The sequence below is a fragment of the Haliotis rufescens genome, unplaced genomic scaffold (assembly GCF_023055435.1).
Source record: "Haliotis rufescens isolate VD_foot unplaced genomic scaffold, xgHalRufe1.0.p SCAF_24, whole genome shotgun sequence".
In the NCBI taxonomy this organism is placed as follows: domain Eukaryota; kingdom Metazoa; phylum Mollusca; class Gastropoda; order Lepetellida; family Haliotidae; genus Haliotis; species Haliotis rufescens.
The window spans coordinates 8,512,900-8,537,227 of NW_025963935.1; the positions used below are offsets into that span (position 1 = coordinate 8,512,900).

Below are 24,328 nucleotides of genomic sequence, written 5' to 3' on the forward strand. Positions count from 1 at the left end.
GTTTGTAATCAGGATGTATGCTGTAGAACACTGTTCCAACCATTATGATATAAATGTTTGTAATCAGGATGTATGCTGTAGGACACTGTTCCAACCATTATGATATAAATGTTTGTAATCAGGATGTATGCTGTAGAACACTGTTCCAACCATTATGATATAAATGTTTGTAATCAGGATGTATGCTGTAGAACACTGTTCCAACCATTATGATATAAATGTTTGTAATCAGGATGTATGCTGTAGAACACTGTTCCAACCATTATGATATAAATGTTTGTAATCAGGATGTATGCTGTAGAACACTGTTCCAACCATTATGATATAAATGTTTGTAATCAGGATGTATGCTGTAGAACACTGTTCCAACCATTATCATATAAATGTTTGTACCCAGTATGTATGCTGTAGAACACTGTTCCAACCATTATGATATAAATGTTTGTAATCAGGATGTATGCTGTAGGACACTGTTCCAACCATTATGATATAAATGTTTGTAATCAGGATGTATGCTGTAGAACACTGTTCCAACCATTATGATATAAATGTTTGTAATCAGGATGTATGCTGTAGAACACTGTTCCAACCATTATGATATAAATGTTTGTAATCAGGATGTATGCTGTAGAACACTGTTCCAACCATTATGATATAAATGTTTGTAATCAGGATGTATGCTGTAGGACACTGTTCCAACCATTATGATATAAATGTTTGTAATCAGGATGTATGCTGTAGGACACTGTTCCAACCATTATGATATAAATGTTTGTAATCAGGATGTATGCTGTAGAACACTGTTCCAACCATTATGATATAAATGTTTGTAATCAGGATGTATGCTGTAGAACACTGTTCCAACCATTATGATATAAATGTTTGTAATCAGGATGTATGCTGTAGAACACTGTTCCAACCATTATGATATAAATGTTTGTAATCAGGATGTATGCTGTAGAACACTGTTCCAACCATTATGATATAAATGTTTGTAATCAGGATGTATGCTGTAGAACACTGTTCCAACCATTATGATATAAATGTTTGTAATCAGGATGTATGCTGTAGAACACTGTTCCAACCATTATGATATAAGTGTTTGTAATCAGGATGTATGCTGTAGAACACTGTTCCAACCATTATGATATAAATGTTTGTAATCAGGATGTATTCTGTAGAACACTGTTCCAACCATTATGATATAAATGTTTGTAATCAGGATGTATGCTGTAGGACACTGTTCCAACCATTATGATATAAATGTTTGTAATCAGGATGTATGCTGTAGAACACTGTTCCAACCATTATGATATAGATGTTTGTAATCAGGATGTATGCTGTAGGACACTGTTCCAACCATTATGATATAAATGTTTGTAATCAGGATGTATGCTGTAGAACACTGTTCCAACCATTATGATATAAATGTTTGTAATCAGGATGTATGCTGTAGAACACTGTTCCAACCATTATGATATAAATGTTTGTAATCAGGATGTATGCTGTAGAACACTGTTCCAACCATTATGATATAAATGTTTGTAATCAGGATGTATGCTGTAGAACACTGTTCCAACCATTATGATATAAATGTTTGTAATCAGGATGTATGCTGTAGAACACTGTTCCAACCATTATCATATAAATGTTTGTACCCAGTATGTATGCTGTAGAACACTGTTCCAACCATTATGATATAAATGTTTGTAATCAGGATGTATGCTGTAGGACACTGTTCCAACCATTATGATATAAATGTTTGTAATCAGGATGTATGCTGTAGAACACTGTTCCAACCATTATGATATAAATGTTTGTACCCAGTATGTATGCTGTAGAACACTGTTCCAACCATTATGATATAAATGTTTGTAATCAGGATGTATGCTGTAGAACACTGTTCCAACCATTATGATATAAATGTTTGTAATCAGGATGTATGCTGTAGAACACTGTTCCAACCATTATGATATAAATGTTTGTAATCAGGATGTATGCTGTAGAACACTGTTCCAACCATTATGATATAAATGTTTGTAATCAGGATGTATGCTGTAGAACACTGTTCCAACCATTATGATATAAATGTTTGTAATCAGGATGTATGCTGTAGAACACTGTTCCAACCATTATCATATAAATGTTTGTACCCAGTATGTATGCTGTAGAACACTGTTCCAACCATTATGATATAAATGTTTGTAATCAGGATGTATGCTGTAGGACACTGTTCCAACCATTATGATATAAATGTTTGTAATCAGGATGTATGCTGTAGAACACTGTTCCAACCATTATGATATAAATGTTTGTACCCAGTATGTATGCTGTAGAACACTGTTCCAACCATTATGATATAAATGTTTGTAATCAGGATGTATGCTGTAGAACACTGTTCCAACCATTATGATATAAATGTTTGTAATCAGGATGTATGCTGTAGAACACTGTTCCAACCTTTATGATATAAATGTTTGTAATCAGGATGTATGCTGTAGAACACTGTTCCAACCATTATGATATAAATGTTTGTAATCAGGATGTATGCTGTAGAACACTGTTCCAACCATTATGATATAAATGTTTGTAATCAGGATGTATGCTGAAGAACACTGTTCCAACCATTATCATATAAATGTTTGTACCCAGTATGTATGCTGTAGAACACTGTTCCAACCATTATGATATAAATGTTTGTAATCAGGATGTATGCTGTAGGACACTGTTCCAACCATTATGATATAAATGTTTGTAATCAGGATGTATGCTGTAGAACACTGTTCCAACCATTATGATATAAATGTTTGTACCCAGTATGTATGCTGTAGAACACTGTTCCAACCATTATGATATAAATGTTTGTAATCAGGATGTATGCTGTAGAACACTGTTCCAACCATTATGATATAAATGTTTGTAATCAGGATGTATGCCGTAGGACACTGTTCCAACCATTATGATATAAATGTTTGTAATCAGGATGTATGCTGTAGAACACTGTTCCAACCATTATGATATAAATGTTTGTAATCAGGATGTATGCTGTAGGACACTGTTCCAACCATTATGATATAAATGTTTGTAATCAGGATGTATGCTGTAGAACACTGTTCCAACCATTATGATATAAATGTTTGTAATCAGGATGTATGCTGTAGAACACTGTTCCAACCATTATGATATAAATGTTTGTAATCAGGATGTATGCTGTAGAACACTGTTCCAACCATTATGATATAAATGTTTGTAATCAGGATGTATGCTGTAGAACACTGTTCCAACCATTATGATATAAATGTTTGTAATCAGGATGTATGCTGTAGAACACTGTTCCAACCATTATGATATAAATGTTTGTAATCAGGATGTATGCCGTAGGACACTGTTCCAACCATTATGATATAAATGTTTGTAATCAGGATGTATGCTGTAGAACACTGTTCCAACCATTATGATATAAATGTTTGTAATCAGGATGTATGCTGTAGAACACTGTTCCAACCATTATGATATAAATGTTTGTAATCAGGATGTATGCTGTAGAACACTGTTCCAACCATTATGATATAAATGTTTGTAATCAGGATGTATGCTGTAGAACACTGTTCCAACCATTATGATATAAATGTTTGTAATCAGGATGTATGCTGTAGAACACTGTTCCAACCATTATGATATAAATGTTTGTAATCAGGATGTATGCTGTAGAACACTGTTCCAACCATTATGATATAAATGTTTGTAATCAGGATGTATGCTGTAGAACACTGTTCCAACCATTATGATATAAATGTTTGTAATCAGGATGTATGCTGTAGAACACTGTTCCAACCATTATGATATAAATGTTTGTAATCAGGATGTATGCTGTAGAACACTGTTCCAACCATTATGATATAAATGTTTGTAATCAGGATGTATGCTGTAGAACACTGTTCCAACCATTATGATATAAATGTTTGTAATCAGGATGTATTCTGTAGAACACTGTTCCAACCATTATGATATAAATGTTTGTAATCAGGATGTATGCTGTAGAACACTGTTCCAACCATTATGATATAAATGTTTGTAATCAGGATGTATGCTGTAGAACACTGTTCCAACCATTATGATATAAATGTTTGAAATCAGGATGTATGCTGTAGGACACTGTTCCAACCATTATGATATAAATGTTTGAAATCAGGATGTATGCTGTAGGACACTGTTCCAACCATTATGATATAAATGTTTGAAATCAGGATGTATGCTGTAGGACACTGTTCCAACCATTATGATATAAATGTTTGAAATCAGGATGTATGCTGTAGGACACTGTTCCAACCATTATGATATAAATGTTTGAAATCAGGATGTATGCTGTAGGACACTGTTCCAACCATTATGATATAAATGTTTGTAATCAGGATGTATGCCGTAGGACACTGTTCCAACCATTATGATATAAATGTTTGAAATCAGGATGTATGCTGTAGGACACTGTTCCAACCATTATGATATAAATGTTTGAAATCAGGATGTATGCTGTAGAACACTGTTCCAACCATTATGATATAAATGTTTGTAATCAGGATGTATGCTGTAGAACACTGTTCCAACCATTATGATATAAATGTTTGTAATCAGGATGTATGCTGTAGAACACTGTTCCAACCATTATGATATAAATGTTTGTAATCAGGATGTATGCTGTAGGACACTGTTCCAACCATTATGATATAAATGTTTGAAATCAGGATGTATGCTGTAGGACACTGTTCCAACCATTATGATATAAATGTTTGAAATCAGGATGTATGCTGTAGGACACTGTTCCAACCATTATGATATAAGTGTTTGAAATCAGGATGTATGCTGTAGGACACTGTTCCAACCATTATGATATAAATGTTTGAAATCAGGATGTATGCTGTAGGACACTGTTCCAACCATTATGATATAAATGTTTGAAATCAGGATGTATGCTGTAGAACACTGTTCCAACCATTATGATATAAATGTTTGAAATCAGGATGTATGCTGTAGGACACTGTTCCAACCATTATGATATAAATGTTTGAAATCAGGATGTATGCTGTAGGACACTGTTCCAACCATTATGATATAAATGTTTGAAATCAGGATGTATGCTGTAGGACACTGTTCCAACCATTATGATATAAATGTTTGAAATCAGGATGTATGCTGTAGGACACTGTTCCAACCATTATGATATAAATGTTTGAAATCAGGATGTATGCTGTAGGACACTGTTCCAACCATTATGATATAAATGTTTGAAATCAGGATGTATGCTGTAGGACACTGTTCCAACCATTATGATATAAATGTTTGAAATCAGGATGTATGCTGTAGGACACTGTTCCAACCATTATGATATAAATGTTTGAAATCAGGATGTATGCTGTAGGACACTGTTCCAACCATTATGATATAAATGTTTGAAATCAGGATGTATGCTGTAGGACACTGTTCCAACCATTATGATATAAATGTTTGAAATCAGGATGTATGCCGTAGGACACTGATCGAACATCTGTGATATACTTGTTCGTAATCAGGATGTATGACGTAGGACACTGTTCCCACCTCTGTGAGATATTTGTTTGTACCCTTTGTCAGATATATATATGTGTTCAGCCTGTATGTATGCGGGACACTGTTCCCACCTTTGTGAGATTTATGTGTGTAGCCTGTATGTATGCGGGATAATGTTCCCACCTTTGTGAGATTTATGTGTGTAGCCTGTATGTATGCGGGACAATGTTGCCACCTTTGTGAGATTTATGTGTGTAGCCTGTATGTATGCGGGATAATGTTCCCACCTTTGTGAGATATTTGTTTGTACCCTTTGTCAGATATATATGTGTGTGTAGCCTGTATGTATGCGGGACACTGTTCCCACCTCTGTGAGATGTATGTGTGTAGCCTGTATGTTTTCGGGACACTGTTCCCACCTTTCTGAGATATATATGTGTAGCCTGTATGTATGCGGGACTACTGTTCCAACCATTGTGAGATATATCTGTGTAGCCTGTATGTATGCGTGACACTGTTCCCACCTTTGTGAGATTTATGTGTGTAGCCTGTATGTGTGCGGGACACTGTTCTCACCTTTGTGCGATCTATGTGTGTAGCCTCTATGTATGCGTGACAATGTTCCCACCTTTGTGAGATATATGTTTGTAGCCTGTGTGTATGTGGAATAATGTTCCACCTTTGTGAGAACTATGTGTGTAGACTGAATGTATGCGGGACACTGTTCTCACTATTGTGAGATTTATGTGTGTAGACTATATATGCGGGACACTGTTCCCTGTGGGGTGAGATATAAGATTTTACAATGAGTCGAATAAGGTGGATAAGGGACCCCTCGCTTATTCGGCTCTTGTTTACTTAAATAATTGGTCATGTCAGATGATATTATAGACGGGCAGCTGTGTCCTGTGCTGTTCGTTATGAATGTTTCACCTCTAACACAGCCAACAGCGGAACAAGCCCACATGTAAATGATGGCTAAATTAGATGTTGTCTTGGAATGTTTGTCAAAATGTATACAGTTGGTATGTACATGTAGACATTCCGCCATCATGGTTCAGTGAATTATGTAAAATGTGCTCTTGAATGTAAAATATTGATAGACCAACCAAGAAAGATATAGATGGCAAATTATTATCACATGTCACCGCTGATCCAGTTAATTTCCCCATAGAATAGAACGATTGTATTGGATATCAGTACACGTCATTGAAATAATGTAGATACCGCTGTCATATCACTGGGATATTTCTGACATCGAAACATTTGAAACTTGGCACTTCCCTATCCTGTCTGGGAGTAATGTAAATTCCAGTCAAATTGACTGTAATAAATAGGCGATAGAATGTGATATTCTTATTTGAGCTATAAATAGCTACATCGGGGGCAGTACCGGTGTCAGAAGACATAAATTTAGTCCTTGAAATAAACTTGTGGTAGATACAAATATTTTTCTTCAAAATAAAATCCAACGGACAAAATATATATACGGATTTGAATACACTTTCCTAATATCAGTTTGCAACTCTGAGTTTCACGCACCCATGGTATTGCGTACGATCATCAGGCATAATGAAAGATGGTTTTTAGTTTGACCTTTTCTTTTTTGCTCGGCTTGGGGGTTTACCATGGCGACAGGTGGAAACTCAGAGTTGCAAAATGATATAAGGAAAGTGTATTCAAATCTGTATTTATGCTCTACTTTGTATTGAGCACTCTCTTCTGCAATTGGATCATATATATATATATATATATTCAATAAAGGCCTAGGCAAGTCTATATCAACTAAACCTTGTCTAGTCCAGTTTCCTTGATTCCACATATGAAAACTAGAGAAGAGGAAAGGTTCTTTTGAAAACCAAAATATTTTAGAGAAATGTATTCATCGACTAAGTATTAGTCACGGAGAATCCCGCTAAAGCTAGGCTGTGTCAGTGTTATCTGATATGTTGAACTGTTTGCTGAATAAAACAAGAGCACACGGACAAGGGTTAAATGTAGAGATTAAAGCATTACCACCACAAAAGAATCGGTAATATAAGATATATGTTATTTTCATTTGAAACCTCTGAACAATTACGAGTTATTGTATACTTTGCGTCATGGACAGCCACCGTGATCCAATGGTAGAACGTCCGCCCAGAAGTGTTGTCCAAGAATTTATTCTGCGTTGAAAAACAACAAATTTCGCCGCTTTTTATCGTACACCGACAGAAGTACTGTGCGACGATTTCTTTTTTATATAGCAGCTGTGGGAGAACGAATTCTGCCAAATATCTGAAGAACATAAATATATATGAAATGGATGTATATGCTCATGTATAAGGTTATACATTCACTTCTTAAAATAGCCTGCAGTAAATGTCGAAAACTGACGTCAAAATTTCGCTGTCGATGTGCGTGACAGAGGATGGAAACGAAGACAATTTTTGTTCAGTTCACCAAACCATTGCTTTGTGTTTTTTTTAATTCCCTAATTCTTCCTACGATTGTCTACTCATGTGTATTCTGAAAATGTTGAGCCAATGTAAGCAACAAATAGACGAAAGGATAGCTCAAAATAGGAGAAAATGCTACACTGTGTAAAATCTGTATTTTGCTTTGTTTACATTTCACACATTTCACATTGAGCGACATGACGTCATAATGCTGACGCGAAATGTAGAGCGAACGCCTTGCAAAGCTTTCTTTGTTTTTCTTTAGGGACGCCCACCTCATGCTAGCTTACCAAGTTGCCGTGCTTATATGCATTCAATGCCTGTCATATGTTCGAGTGAAGTATTTTACGGTGTAAACAAACTGCTTGAGTATATACAGTGCCATATTTTGTTCGGTGATTCCGTAATTCAGATCGATAACCCCATCAAAACACTGGTTTTGTTTATTTAGTCATGGTAGAATGGGAATAAACAAACTGTGTTTTTCATGTAGAGCTAGGTTACCTGTAGATTAAACCGCGCTCAATTAAATTTGGAACCGTACGCGCAGCGTGAGGTTTCAAATGTTAAATTGTAGCAAGATGTAAACAAACAGTCTGTTGTCTGATTGACGATTAAGTACAAACTTAGGACGTTAAATTAACACAGACATATATAACGACATGCATGGACATATCGCGAGGTGCGGTGCTGACATACCAATCACACATCATCTTAACAATCAAGTTAACAATTTTCTTACCTGATCCGAACACAACAAATGAGAACATGTCTGAAAAAGCTTTTACAAGTTTTATTCATCCCCCAAAACAACAAACAGTTTCACGTAAATAAAGACACACGATGACGTGAACGGCACACCACGTCACTGCCAGGTCTTCTTCACCGTCTACACAAACACGGCACTGACGTCACTGAGCCCCGCGGGACTCCAGCAGATCCGCAATTTGCCGACGTCTCCCGGATCTCGCCACGTCCGCCGCTGTCCGCCCGTCGTTGTTCCTGGCGTCGATGTCCACAACGTTCAGTGACAGCACAAACTTCGCCGTCTCCATGTCTCCTCCCCAACCGACGAGGTGAAGGATGTTGTCACCGTCATCGTCCACCAGTGACACATCGGCTCCTATACTCACCAGGAGCTCCAACACGTCTCTGTGTCCCCACCTTGCTGCATACATCACCGGTGTCCTGCTCAACGCTCCTCTACTTTCGATGTCCAAGACGTTCAGTGACAGCACAAACTTAACCATCTCCATGTCTCCTGCATAACAGGCGAAGTGAAGAATGCTGCTACCGCCCTCGTCCACCAGTGACACATCGGCTCCTTTCCTCACCAGGAGCTCCACCACTTCTCCGTGTCCAAACCCTGCTGCCCACATCACCGGTGTCCTGCTATTACTGTCCCTACAGTTGACGTCGACATTCAGAGTCAGGAGCCGCTTCATCTCCTCCAGGTTCCCCCTTCTGCTGGCGTCCATGAGGACGTCGCAGTCTGCTGGTGATGGAGTCGCTGTAACACAAAGTAAACTCTGTACACATTCAGACATCATCGTCATACATCTACTGTGCTCACGTCTCAAAATGGTGACAGGAAACGACATCAAATACTTCCAACATGGTTGACAATACAACGATCAAGGGGAAGGGCGGCAGCTGGTTCATGAAATCAAGGATTATGTATTCAATGTTTAAAATATTTCTGATACATCCAGTAGTTGTAACATTATTCTGTGTATGGCTGGAGAGTTGATGAAGTGAGCTTTATAAGATAATACTGTCAGTACAGTTGCTGTTTGGAAATGTGAGGATATTAAGACATGACATTGGTTTATGTCAGCCTGTTTGTTTTTGTTTTATGCCGCACTCAGCAGTAGTCCAGCAATAAGATGGCGGGGTCTGATACAGACAGTCCAGTGATTGATAACATGAGCACCAATCTACACAACTGACAACTACGAAGTCAGATCCAACACGGGTCTATGCCCAAGCTTGTTCATTGTTGGAGGGATTAAAGTGTGAGCTTTCTGCCTGCTGGGTTCTCCAACCTACCCTGTGTAGCAGGTGTTTTTGTGGTCGTCACTGGTGTCCTCTCAGTCCGACTCGAATCACTCGAGGCTGAAAACAGAACATGCTGTTCAGAAAACTATACAAAGCACATAAGCATTATCCATACAAAATAAGGCCATTCTACAAATTTTATGCATTTGATATGTTGACTGATGAATAGAATTCATCTTTCAATTTATCTTAGTAGAGGTAAACATATAAGGTAGTTTAGAAACTAACAAATCACTCAAACGACTATCTTAATATACAACACAAACACTGAGATTGCTGTTCATCTGAGCCGCGCGTCTGTTCACGCTTGTTGGATTGAGCCTTATAGCGGCACTGTCAATAAATTGTTGACTTGTTTCAAATTAATAGGATAATAAAAGATTACATTTATCAGCTTGTTATTGTAGAGACTGTTCACATGAAGGTTTGTGGAGTGAACTTTCTGGCTTATATTTGATACATGTTGATGTGACCTCATCTCGTACAGTTGGACAGTGACACTATCTACCACCTGCTGGGTTCTCCTACCTACCATGTAGATCAGACCTTGTCACTGTTATCTGTTCAGCCCTTTCTCTGTGGCTCCTGTTCCGACTGGGGGCACTGGTGGCTGAAACACAAAATATGCTATATGAATGCACAATACCATTTAAAAAGTGGTCAAATAGTAGTTGGTGTCGTTGCGGTCCGACTCGGGTCGCTCGAGGCTGAAACACAGAACATGCTGTTCAGAAAACAATACAGACCACATAAGCATTAGACATACAAGATCTTCGACAAAGTTTATGTATTTAAATTTTTGACTGATGAATACAATTTGAAAACCATTTATCTTCGTAGAGGTATAACTATAAGGTAGTCTAGCGACTAACAAATCACTCAAACGATAAATATACAACACACACATTGAGATTGATGTATATCTGAGCCGCGCCTGTACACGCTTGTTGGATTGAAACTTACGGTGCTGCTGCCAATTGTTGACTTGCTGAAACACAAAATATGCTGTTCGGTTGGGTTGTGTGAGTTGGGTTTTACACGCTCTTGGCAATATTCCAGCAATATCTGGGCGGGGAACACAAGACATGGTCTTCACACATTGTACCCATGTGGGGGAATCGATCCCGGGTTTTCCCTTGCTTGAAATGTTGCAGGAACTGAATGTAATACAACATCCATCATAAATGAACAATACCACACCAGCGATAGAAATTGGCACTCGTCCTATAGTCCTTGCCAAACATCCCAATAGTTCAGATATCATAATGACTAGGCTCGTAAACATATGCTATTTTAAGGGTTTTATATGTTCCCATTATAAGGACTTAGGACTAAACATGTTAGTTTATATTGCTGTACACAGAAGAGACCGGGTCTCAAATAAACTGAAACACAGAATATGTGCATTTATTATATTGGAACATTCGATGAGGGTATTACATCAGCTACCTACTCTTTATTCCCAATTATGGAATGATTAGTATTTTAGTCTGACTTCCTTGATTGTAGGAAGATTTGTAATGACAATGCATTGACGCCCGCAAGTTGGTCCGTTATTTCGTTGTTGCATGATATCTAGAACTGTATTTGATGATCAATACTATGAATAACAAAACTGGATAGATCTAGTACATACAGGTGAAATGCTGAACACTGTTTTCTAATTGTCATTGCCTTCTATGTTATTCCTGTGTATTTGAATTATTCTCAGGTGTTTGTTGTCACTGAGAATCAATGTACATCGGTATATATATTTTGACCAGGATATGACGTCCACCAGTGTAATTCTGGAGGAACATATATTTCTCGTCCATTTCAACGTCTGAGGACAATGGACAGTTCACACAATTTTTATATCGTCAAATCGACAACTGTCTTGATGGCTTCTCTGTCTGCATACTGCCTTTGTCAATTGATGATAACAGGCTACTAAATGTAGAGTGCTGCGAACCATCGTAAATTATTTGTTGTTCCAAGTGACTTTGCTCGATGTTTTAGTCCCCCCCCTCTCCCATACAAACACTCTTTACTAGTTACAGAAACTGCTGCATTTTACCTCGTCTCTTGCTATAGAGTATTACAAACGTCGATATACGACATGCTACAGATAACTATTTCAGTGATGACATTTTCATGATGATATACAATGAATGTAAAAGAGCATCAGGTATACTTGACTAAGCGCGTGTACAACACAGTGGTAATTCAGTGTCAGGAAAACTCTTTGCAGCACTGTCATAATTCAGCATTCCGAGCGATGGCGGCAGTACACCCATCACAAATCAGCTTACTATCTGAGGCAGAAACTGTAGCCGGTACGACAAGATGTTTGGTACGGTGTTTGGTTGTGTGAAGAAGGGAATATACACCTGGTCCTATTTAGTGATAAGATTGAAATGCCGATTGCCCGTGTGACATGCGCCAAATTTTTTTCGCATTTAACGTCTGTTCTAACTTAGTCATAAAATAATGAGATTTTGCCCTTATGTAGTCTACATTTCCTTGCCATCCTTCAAAAAACAATGTTAGTGCCCTGCAAAAATACACTTGTTCCACATAAGATATTCCGGATTAGAAGAACAAAGCTGAGTGTAAAAATAATGAGGCTGATACATTTGGCCCTGGTTTGTAGTGGGGATGTATTTCAGTAGATTTCTGCCATTTTATGATGTAGAACAACGTTTTAAAAAATATGAGCGAAAAAAAATAGCCGACACTTGACTGAACAGATTTAGAAAAAATCTCATATCGATCTAGTCTTCAGTCTCAGTTGTAAATAAGTGTTATTAGTTCAGGGGATGAAACTTACAACGATATATTTTGCAATATACATATTAAAATAGCTTTTCAGTAGAAACGAGGTATGAATGTGTACATCCAGACGTTTGTTTATCCCTGGTGACAGGCTAAACGAACGTCTGGGTGTAAACATTGTGTGAAGCACCTGATTCCTTCAAAATGTATTCTATTGTACATCAATCTTACAATATTTACAATGTCTGTTTCATTTAATTTCCTAAAAACATTCTGAAGTACAAACTGAAAACTTACCCACCGTTTACGTCCTAACACGAGTGACACATCTCACTGTGACGTGTCTGATTAGGAGCATGGTTTGGTTTGGCGCTCGGCTGCTAGTGCCGATCACTGTTAAATAATACAGTGTGGAGTGATACAAGTCTTACTACAGTCTTACCTTATAGCGTTTCAGATTGCATGCTGAGGTAAAAACTTAAGCCTACTTCATTGGTTAAAGAAATGTACCTCATCATCGTGCGTAAAATATGTCTATATTTTATTCTAAGATGCTTCGCTAAAAGATCAATGGCACCGATTATACTTAACCTGCGACAAAGCATTGTGTCCGCGTGAAGATTTGGAGTAGAATAAGGGACAGGCACATCGGGCTCGACCAGTTTAAAAGAAGTGCAGGCTTGAAGTCAATAAATCGAGTCCTTACAATCAATAAACCCGTGATGATCCGGGGTAGAATGGGTCTTGAGCAACCCCTGCTTGCCGTAAAAGGCGACTATGCTTGTCGTAAGAAGAGACCAACGGGACCGAGTGGTCAGGCTCATTTACTTGGTTGATGCATGTCATCGATCCCAATTGTGTAGATCGATGTACATGATATTAATTACTGGATTGTCTGGTCCAGTTTCAAATATTTACAGACCGCCGTCATATAGCTTGAATATTGCTGAGTTTGGCGTTAAACAACATACAATAACAATCAGGACAAAGGACTGAGTAATCCTAGAAAAGTTTCAAAATCACATGTGCACCTAGCTGTTGCTCAGCGTACGGCATTCAACAATTTACAGCAGTCAAACAAACCGGCCATTGTTTCTCTTCCTCGGCCATGGTCGTCTCACGGCGACGCCATATCTCACCCCAGGCCGTCGATCCCCGTCGGGTACCGTAACATGTAGCACAACCCCCTCGGTAAACACACTATTTCATGGCTTAAGTTGCTGCAACTTGTACAACAGAAAACACCTCTACTCGCAATAACCAGCGACACGGAATTTCGGCTATGTTTACATGTAAGCTCGGCCCCACAATACATTTGTGGAATGTTCAGAGTCACGTGAATAAGTTTAAGTAATTTAATATAAAAAAATAAATTTCAAAATCCTTCGTTTTGCTGCATGTTTATTTTTAAATATACACACACTGAACGGATAAGAAAATGGGACCTTATTATAATAAACTAAACATTTTAGTCATGTTGTATTATGTTTTAAACGTAAATATGTCTCTCAGCTTAAGGGGTATTCAGGCAATCAAGTGGACGAGCCCGTCAGTTAGCCTGTTCGAGGTTTTTCCATTTACCGCATGTTGATACAGATTCGATTTTAAACCCATCTCCAAGAAAAAGATTGAGTATTTTAAAATTCGCAATCTTAGAAAAGTTATAAAGTTTGCTCTGACCGCATGTGTAGTGTAATAAAGTATAGTTTTGCTCTGAACTGTTATAATGTCAAAGCAACGCAAGCTTCCTCGTGCTTTAGCTATAATAGTTCAGGGCAACAATATACTTTATTACACAAGCGCAAACTTTATTTCTTGACTAAAACTCAAAAGTGTGATTAAATGACGTTTTAAGATAATTTAACAACAGGCAAGGTAACAACAAGTACCATCTTTTAACGTTTTGGGGTATGCGTAGATGCAAGTTCCATTACCTATTTTTTTCCAGATATACGTGTGAGATATTAAAAAGAAACATTCTCAACAGCGCCATCGGCTTTTACCATACCAGTAAACACGCACATTGTATTCCGCTATCCCCGTCGCTCACATACAACTGGTGGCCATATTGCCACGTATACGTCCACGCATTTGGCAATTACGTATAGCTTCAGTGCCGTGTGTGAAATGTTGCGTCGTCGTTCACTATCAAACATACCGCTCCTTGCCAAATCCAGTGCGGGAAAATCTCGTGGCTGTCTCGTGACTCGTTTCGTCGTCAGCTACTGTTCAGAAATCTTTTTTTCGGCAATAGAGAAATCTGATGACCTTAGTGATTCGGTTAAAAATGTTAATTCTAAAACAGAATCAGAATGGCGAAAATACGGCCACTGGAGTGAAAACCTTTATTGTACAAAAAAAGACAATTGGAAAGGTGTGACGTGCACAATCACCACGTCTACGTTTCCCTGTGGTCAGTTAAAGAGAGAGCCTCGCTAAGTCCTGGAGGAAAGGGGGGTCCGACGACCGTTGATCCTAAGTACCTTCCTAGACACTCATGTGCCAGCACACACTCATACTAGCATTTTATGAGTGTAAACGCAAGGTTTTATACTCACATCAACTTTACTTAGCTTTAGTCCATCAATGAATACACCATTACCAGGACAGGACAGGCTCGTCATCGAATGGGCAACTGGAGTGACCAAGGTTCGACTCGATCTATTGACTGTAACGATTCGATCTATTGAATGTAACGACTCGATCTATTGACTGTAACGATTCTATCTATTGACTGTAATTACTCGATCTATTGACTGTAATGACTCGATCAATTGACTGTAATGACTCGATCTATTGACTGTAATGACTCGATCTATTGACTGTAACGACTCGATCTATTGACTGTAATGACTCGATCAATTGACTGTAACGACTCGATCTATTGACTGTAATGACTCGATCTGTTGACTGTAACGACTCGATCTATTGACTGTAACGACTCGATCTATTGACTGCAAGCCTGCTCTTCTCACTTTACCATGGGAACATATTTCGTTAAAAAAATAAGACCATGAACTCATGTTTGTGTTTTGATCGGAAAATTACCGATAACTACTGACCAGTTACTCAACCTTATCACAAGCAAACACAGCATCGAAGATATCGCGACGGTAGCCACCATTTTGAATGTTGAATTTGTAAAACATTTCTGACATAGTGATGAAGTGTCCTTTCGTCGCTGTTATATTTCTTATTGCTTATTTTCAAAATATTTACTGAACATGAAATTTGATTGTAGATGAATGCGCCCAGGCATTTAACTCAGTCACAACATACATACTTAAGTCCGTACAGAAAGAGCTAAATCTGTGGGTCGTTGGTTATATGAAGTTTGATGTAGTAAGCATATAAACATCATCCAAACATTACTGGGAAATATAATCTTTAATTTATCGATAAAGAATCGTCAAAAAGGTTATCCTGAAGGACTATTATTTCGCGCCACTTTTAAAAATATATTTCGGTTATACGACGGTGTGGCATGGTGCTGGGATTCGAACCCACGATTATAGTGTTCTGGCACGCCTAGGGGACGCAACTCTGCACGGCGAATTCCGCCGCCGAAAACGACTTGGTTAACCGTGCCTACTCATCAATTTGAAAATGATTATTTCTTGTCTGTTTGCCCCTGTCTGTCTGTCTGTCTGTCCGTCTGTCCGAAATGAAAAAGATTTTTTTCTTGTCTGTCTGTCTGTCTGTCTGTCCCTTTGTATAAATAAGATAACTATTTTTACGGGACTTTATGTTACTCAACTGGACTTTCTTAAAAGAGTCAGTAATATTCCGCTTTGTCTCTTCGTGGGTAAGCCAGCTATACAGGTGTTAGTATGCTTGACGGAACGGTCGCTATACCTGCTATATACCAATTATCAGAATACTTATCTATATCTACAGGGCGTTAGAAAACCCTCTGGCAATTCAATCAGGACGACGAGCTGTTTTAAAAAGGAACTCAGAAAGATGGCATTGTTTCAATATGTGTAGTCATGCTGTTCAATTTCCGTCCACGTCTTGTCACAGATTCGTGTTACTTCGCGTGTCCCGCCGTGATATTGCTAGAATAGTGCTGAAACCATACTAACTCACTCACTAGCTTCGCGTGTCATACACAGATGCCTTTCACATATATGTCAGGCACCTTCATCACACTAAGGTCAGATTAATAATGAATTGATAATATTTTCATTTATGCTTCAATATTCGGTCGCTTTTAAAGATGTAGACATATATTTGGTGATAAACGTCACCGTTTAGCAAAATGTCTATATTACTGGCCAACCAAATCAACGCCAAATGTAAAAGGCAGCCAACATTCCATGCAACTAGGCCTTGCCTATTTAGCACGAAAACAAAACTATTGTGTCTATATCATGATTCTCCACGGGACAACGGTCATTCCAAGGAACCACCTGTCAAAGTATACTATAGATCATGCTTTTACTTTGTGTTTTTCAACATTTACACGAACGAACGATCGAGCTGAACGAGGAAAGACCAAGTGATGAAACTAGACTCGTGGCTTCAAATATATAAATTTTCAATGCAAATGAATAACCAATCTATATTATCCGCCGAAACAGATTCCAGTTTGTATGGAGGGCAAAATACAGTAAACATTATGTGAATGACCACTGAAAATCAGTGATGACACCAAGTGTTCGCTAAATGGAACGTTAACGTGTCGTGAAACATATGACAAGGGACTGATAGAAAAGTTCTCTCGTTAAAAGTTGTTCATACATTTGCTTCAATCACGAGTTGTTAATGAAGCACAGGGCTGGTGTATCATGTCTACTGTACAGTGTTAGAAGCATTAATGACGCTTCTCGCTGATATTAGAAACACAGGGCTGGTGTATCATGTCTACTGTACAGTGTTAGACACATTAATGACGCTTCTCGCTGCCATTAGAAACACAGGGCTGGTGTATCATGTCTACTGTACAGTGTTAGACGCATTAATGACGCTTCTCGCTGCCATTAGAAACACAGGGCTGGTGTATCAAGTCTACTGTACAGTGTTAGACACATTAATGACGCTTCTCGCTGCCATTAGAAACACAGGGCTGGTGTATCATGTCTACTGTACAGTGTTAGACGCATTAATGACGCTTCTCGCTGCCATTAGAAACACAGGGCTGGTGTATCATGTCTACTGTACAGTGTTAGACGCATTAATGACGCTTCCCGCTGCCATTAGAAACACAGGGCTGGTGTATCAAGTCTGTATTCCAGCCTTTGGTGTTTATATTTCACAACTTTTGAGGTACAATAAAGCACGCTCTTTTTGCCAAGATTTCAAAGACCATCATCTGACTCTTGCTCAGTCGTTGTTTAATCAAGGTTACAACACTCAAGGCCTCAGTGAAGCTTTCAAAAGCTTTATGGTAAATATGGGGAGGACATATCAAAATTTGAGGCGTCAGTGACAAAAATGATGTCCGACGAAATTCCCGCATTTGACTCCCCTTTTCGCAAACACCTGGTATCATCACATGCTCATGATAAAGACAGTTTTCAATGTTCCCAACAGGTTATAGAAATCCAACCTTTTTGTTTATGTTCCGTCAAGTCCTGGATGTGTTTCTCACGCAGCGCATCACGTTCCTCGAGTTCCTGTATCTGTAATGATGAAATTTAAATTTAGTCTGGTGGATCATTTGATCAACACACTCATAAACTAATCATGCTAAAACCACAAATATTAGAACGAAATGAGCAAACCTGGGTGTGAGTGAGGTTTTACGCTGCTTTTTGCAATATTCCAGCAATATCACGGCGGGGGACATCACAAATGGGCTTCACACATTGTACCCATGTCAGGAATAGAACCCGGGTCTTCGGCGTGACGAGCGAACGCTTAAACCACTAGGCTACCCGACCGCCCCCGCAAAACTGGGACAACGGTGCATTATGTCATTGGGCGTGGTCACCATGGCAAGCGGAAGTTAGTCACAACGTTTGCAAAATTCGAAGTTTTAAAAGATGAAAAAAAAAAAAGCAACCTGAGTTTTAGGTTGAGTACTAGAATATACAGGAGTATTTTCCTGACAGTTTGAGTATATACAGGAGTATTTTCCTGACAGTTTTTGAATATACAGGAGTATTTACCTGACAGATTGAGTATATACAGGAGTCTTTACCTGACAGTTTGTGAATATACAGGACTATTTATCTGACAGATTGAGTATATACCGGAGTCTTTACCTGACAGTTTGTGTATATACAGGAGTATTTACCTGATTTTGAGTATATACAGGAGCCTTTACCTGACAGTTTGTGTATATACAGGATTTTTTACCTGACAGTTTGTGAATATACAGGAGTATTTACCTGATTTTGAGTATATACAGGACTATTTACCTGACAGTTTGAGTATATACAGGAGTTTTTACCTGACAGTTTGTGAATATACAGGAGTATTTACCTGATTTTGAGTATATTCAGGACTATTTACGTGACAGGTTGAGTATATACAGGAGTCTTTACCTGACAGTTTGTGAATATACAGGACTATTTATCTGACAGTTTGAGTATATACAGGACTATTTACGTGACAGGTTGAGTATATACAGGAGTCTTTACCTGACAGTTTGTTAATATACAGGACTATTTACGTGACAGGTTGAACATATACAGGAGTATTTACCTGACAGTTTGAGTATATACAGGACTATTTACGTGACAGGTTGAGTATATACAGGAGTATTTACCTGACAGCTTGAGTATATACAGGAGTATAAACTGATAGTTTGAGTATATACATCACTGTTTATCTGACAGTTTGTGTATATACAGGATTATTCACCTTATAGATCCATGCTTTCAATTCATATAGTGTTAAAATAGCCATTGCTAACGGTGATGCCAGGTCTCTAATTGGTTTTGTAACATGGCAATGTTGTAATGGATTACATTGTTTATGTAAGGATTCAGTGGAAATTCATGACATTGTGTTTTAGTGATAAACCGTTGTAAGGAATGTATTACTAGATAATGTAAGCAGTGATGTGGAAGTTACTGTACGTTGATTCTCTGGGGTACAAGTACAATCTGGAATCTTCCAGAACAGCTATATACTAACAAGAAATGGTATGGATTTTTCTAGAAGATATTTAGAGTCTATAAGCGGGAAATAACATGCATCTCTCATCTCACATTACATCAAGTCCAGAGGCTGGGTGAAGATACTATTTTCACTCTGGATATTCAGCCTGGGCCATTTTTGGAAGCTTGACCATTGTTGCTGCTTGGTGAATATTATTATCTCTGACTTTATTGCTATTACCATTGCTATTAATTTGATATTTTTGTACTGCCATTGAATTGTGTACTACCACCATATAGTGTATTGTCATTCTAATTATTTGGCAGTATTTTATAGATTTGTAAGCCAAGTAATGTTTCCTGTAGAAATTGTGAATGGCACATTTCTTTGTTATGTGCTGGCTTATACTTTTGCGTATACATTTCTGGTTTAACTAATTGTTCTAATCTGGCATCGACACTAAACAGTGGTTATGTTGAAACACTCTCGATTATTTTATTGAATGATTTGGCCGGCGCAGACAGGGAACAAATTGTTTGTAAGCCAATCAACCCTATGTTGAGATGTTCAGTAAACCCTATGTCGACATGCCCAGTAAACCCTATGTTGACATGCCCAGTAAATGCTATGTTGAGATGTCCAGTAAACCCTACGTTGACATGCCCAGTAAACCCTATGTTGACATGCCAATCAACCCTATGTTGAGATGTCCAGTAAACCCTTTGTTGACATGCCCAGTAAACCCTATGTTGACATGCCGAGTAAACCCTGTGTTGAGATGCCCAGTAAAACCTGTGTTGAGATGTTCAGTAAATGCTATGTTGAGATGTCCAGTAAACCCTATGTTGACATGCCCAGTAAACCCTATGTTGACATGCCAATCAACCCTATGTTGAGATGTCCAGTAAACCCTTTGTTGACATGCCCAGTAAACCCTATGTTGACATGCCCAGTAAACCCTGTGTTGAGATGCCCAGTAAACCCTGTGTTGAGATGTCCAGTAAACCCTATGTTGAGACGTCCAGTAAACCCTATGTTGAGATGTCCAGTAAACCCTGTGTTGACATGCCCAGTAAACCCTATGTTGACATGCCAATCAACCCTATGTTGAGATGTCCAGTGAACCCTATGTTGAGATGTCCAGTGAACCCTATGTTGAGATGTCCAGTAAACCCTGTGTTGACATGCCCAGTAAACCCTATGTTGACATGCCAATCAAACCTATGTTGAGATGTCCATTAAACCCTATGTTGAGATGTCCAGTAAACCCTATGTTGACATGCCCAGTAAACCCTGTGTTGACATGCCCAGTAAATCCAATATCGGTATGAACAACAACAAAAAACACATGTTGACATGCCCAGTAAACCCTGTGTTGACATGCCAAGTAAATACCATGTTGAAATGCACAGTAAACCCTATGTTGGCATGCCAAGTAAACCCTATGTTGACATGCCCAGTAAACCCTGTATCGACATGCCCAGTAAACCCTATGTTGACATGCCCAGTAAATACTATGTTGACATGCCCAGTAAACCCTATGTTGACATGCCGAGTAAACCCTATGTTTACATGCCCTGTAAACCCTATGCTTACATGCCCTGTAAATCCTATGTTTATGTGCCCAGTAAACCCTATGTTTATGTGCCCAGTAAACCCTATGTCGACATGCCCAGTAAATCCAATATCGATATGAACAAAAAAACAAACACATGTTGACATGCCAAGTAAACCCTATGTTGACATGCCCAGTAAATACTATGTTGAGATGCCCAGTAAACCCTATGTTGGCATGCCCAGCAAATACTATGTCGACTTGCCCAGCAAATGCTACGTCGACATGCCCAGTAAACCCTATGTCGACATGCCCAGCAAATACCATGTTGAAATGCCCAGTAGACCCTATGTTGACATGCCAATCAACCCTATGTTGAGATAACCAGTAAACCCTGTGTCGACATGCCCAGTAAACCCTATGTTGACATGCCCAGTAAATACTATGTTGACATGCCCAGTAAACCCTATGTTGACATGCCAAGTAAACCCTTTGTTGACATGCCCTGTAAACCCTATGCTTACATGCCCTGTAAATCCTATGTTTACGTGCCCAGTAAACCCTATGACGACATGCCCAGTAAATCCAATATCGATATGAACAAAAAAACAAACACATGTTGACATGCCCAGTAAACCCTATGTTGACATGCCAAGTAAATCCTTTGTTGATATGCTCAGTAAACCCTAGTTTGATAAGCCCAGTAAACCCTATGTCGACATGCCCAGTAAACCCTATATTGATATGCCGTGTAAACCCTATGTTGACATGTCCAGTAAACCATATATTGATATGCCCTGTAAACCCTATGTTGACGTTAAAGGTTAGGGTTAATGTTTCATCAGGTGAGGTGTTTTGGTGATTGGTTACGATTGGGGACCTAAAACATGGGTGATTTGCGGTGGGAAACAATTATTTCATTGTTTCAATTTACATTAACTAAATTTAACATTTATAGTTCACCTGTGCGTTTTTTTTTTGGGGGGGGAGTATATTTACAGTGTTAATGCCATATAGACGGCTAACTCTATTTTTCCATGGTTTCAAATGAAAGGTAAAACGGCATGATCTTAAGGCATGTAATTGCTCGGCTAAATAGCCTGTTGAATGTCTGGGGGCTTGTGAACTGACACCCAACCCTGAGAGTACTTGGAATTTAGCCAGGCAAGCTGCTGCTTTCCAAACACGTTTCCCAAACAGTCGACAACTTCTTTGCTTCATTACATCAACACCATATGCATTGCTACTAAAAACATTCTTGTCGGTGTGAGTCATGGCTCCATCGTAATACGCACTACCTTATATGGAATTATTTATCATTCGAGATGGTAAACGTACACATTTATGGATAACAACTTCTGGATTATTGTATATAGCGACGTTTCAATGTAGATTCTAACACCGTTATCAAGCTGGAGTGACAACAACCGAGCAATGAGATATATATATATATATATATATATATATATATATATATATATATATATATATATATATATATATATATATATATATATCTATATATATATATGCATGACATGGTGTGATAAGCAGCAGATTAACAATGACAACAACAGGTGATAGATAACAAATACACACAGGCTCATGAATATGCATAGAGCACCTTGCTTATTAAATAGACTGGTTCTGATAAAAAATACCAGGCTTTATGGTCTGATATGGGTGAATGTGTGAAGTGTGTGAGTGTCTGCACTTACCCTTTGCTGTATTCCCTGAAAGTCCCTATGGATTTCTTTGGTCAGCTCGCCTCGTAATTTGCCAAGACTCTCTTTGTAAGAGTCTCTTTCGCGTTTAACTAGTCTGAACTTTCGTTTAACTGAGCGAAGTTGTGTCTTTGTTGTATGTACTCTGGTTTTCAGGCTGTTAACAACATCAAGAACACGTCCGCTGATAATATTGCAAACGTATTCTTCTTTCAGGATGCCAGTAATCGCTTGCTTCACGAGAGGCTTTATCAAGGCAGGGATGAACTTGTTAGTCAGTTCTTCTTTCAGTGATAACTCCAGCAAGTCAAAGTTGTTACTCATTTCAATCCCCAAATCAACAACTGTGCCTTTCCACGCCTGGATCGTTCTGTCCAGCAGATTTAATTTTCTAGAGAAGGCTGCCAAATTGGTATCAGCATGTACGTCTCTGACACCACACAACGACACAAGAATGATAAATACAACCCTTGTCAGTTCCATCATGTTGGGATGTTGTACAGCTCACCGCAGTTATGTGAAGACTGTCTTGGTGCTGGATAAACATCGAACTTAGTCTGACTCACGGGTTTGACAAAAAGCCAACTCGGGATTGCTCTGACAGAAAATTCCTTTGCATACATGTGGTACCACAGCAGCAAATAAGGCGGGCAACTTCAGCAGAGTATCGTGTTTCATACAAAGTATGTTGCCACAAGAGTCTCGTGTTGAAGTAACTTGAAAAATATAAGATTTCTTGTTTACATTAACTAATCTCAATCCAAACCCTTAACATTAATAATGTGCGTAAATTACTTCTGTTTGTCTCACGCTGCGGAACTTACTTATTACCCATCCCCAAAACCGGGGTCTATATGTCCAATGTACAACATATACTTTTGATCCACCCGTAGCAGACACCCAGGTCTCTATGACACATGAAGTCTCACATATACCTTCCCCCTCCAATCCCCCACCCCTCCAAAACCCCCTCCCTCTCTCACCATGGCTAACAATCATTCTGTTTCTAGACGAAGACATTGGGAAAAAAGTTCGTCTGATAAGGCTAATACTCATGTTGATTCCTTGTGATCGAAGCTACATATCATGAACCAATCAAATTTGAACCCTTTCAGTATATCCAGATCTGCTCATGGCCATTGTGGGGAGGTTAAAATGTGACACGTCTGCGCAGTGGAGCTCTTCTGGTGGAATGTTTGAGGACT

At 38.6% G+C, this 24,328-nt stretch overlaps 2 protein-coding genes across 2 annotated transcripts in view; both read right to left on the minus strand.

Annotated features, from left to right (window-relative positions):
- Positions 1-23,670, minus strand: part of LOC125383584 (ankyrin repeat domain-containing protein 1-like) — a 153,365-nt gene extending 129,695 nt beyond the window's left edge. Inside the window, exons 1-2 of the mRNA XM_048402145.1 lie at positions 23,118-23,670; positions 18,346-18,418 (exon numbers count right to left, since the gene is read on the minus strand). Of these exons, the coding sequence (XP_048258102.1) occupies positions 18,346-18,418; positions 23,118-23,609 (565 nt within the window). The 5' untranslated portion in view covers positions 23,610-23,670. The remainder of the gene's footprint in view (positions 1-18,345; positions 18,419-23,117) is intronic.
- Positions 8,761-12,480, minus strand: LOC124126744 (fibronectin type 3 and ankyrin repeat domains protein 1-like). Its single transcript, XM_048402147.1, has 4 exons — positions 11,004-12,480; positions 10,573-10,650; positions 10,032-10,097; positions 8,761-9,492 (listed from the first exon to the last, which is right to left on the minus strand). The coding sequence occupies exons 1-4, from the start codon at positions 11,323-11,325 to the stop codon at positions 8,894-8,896; spliced, it is 1,065 nt and encodes a 354-aa protein (XP_048258104.1). The 5' UTR covers positions 11,326-12,480; the 3' UTR covers positions 8,761-8,893.
- Positions 23,671-24,328: the final 658 nt, after the last annotated feature.

Excerpts from the sequence above, each read along its gene's own strand:
- LOC124126744 (XM_048402147.1), bottom strand. The coding sequence starts at position 11,325 with ATGTTTACGAGCCTAGTCATTATGATATCTGAACTATTGGGATGTTTG. Across the intron at positions 10,651-11,003 it reads CAACAATTGGCAGCAGCACC|CCACCAGTGCCCCCAGTCGG; the intron begins GTAAGTTTCAAT and ends TTTGTGTTTCAG. Across the intron at positions 10,098-10,572 it reads GACAAGGTCTGATCTACATG|CCTCGAGTGATTCGAGTCGG; the intron begins GTAGGTAGGAGA and ends TTCTGTTTTCAG.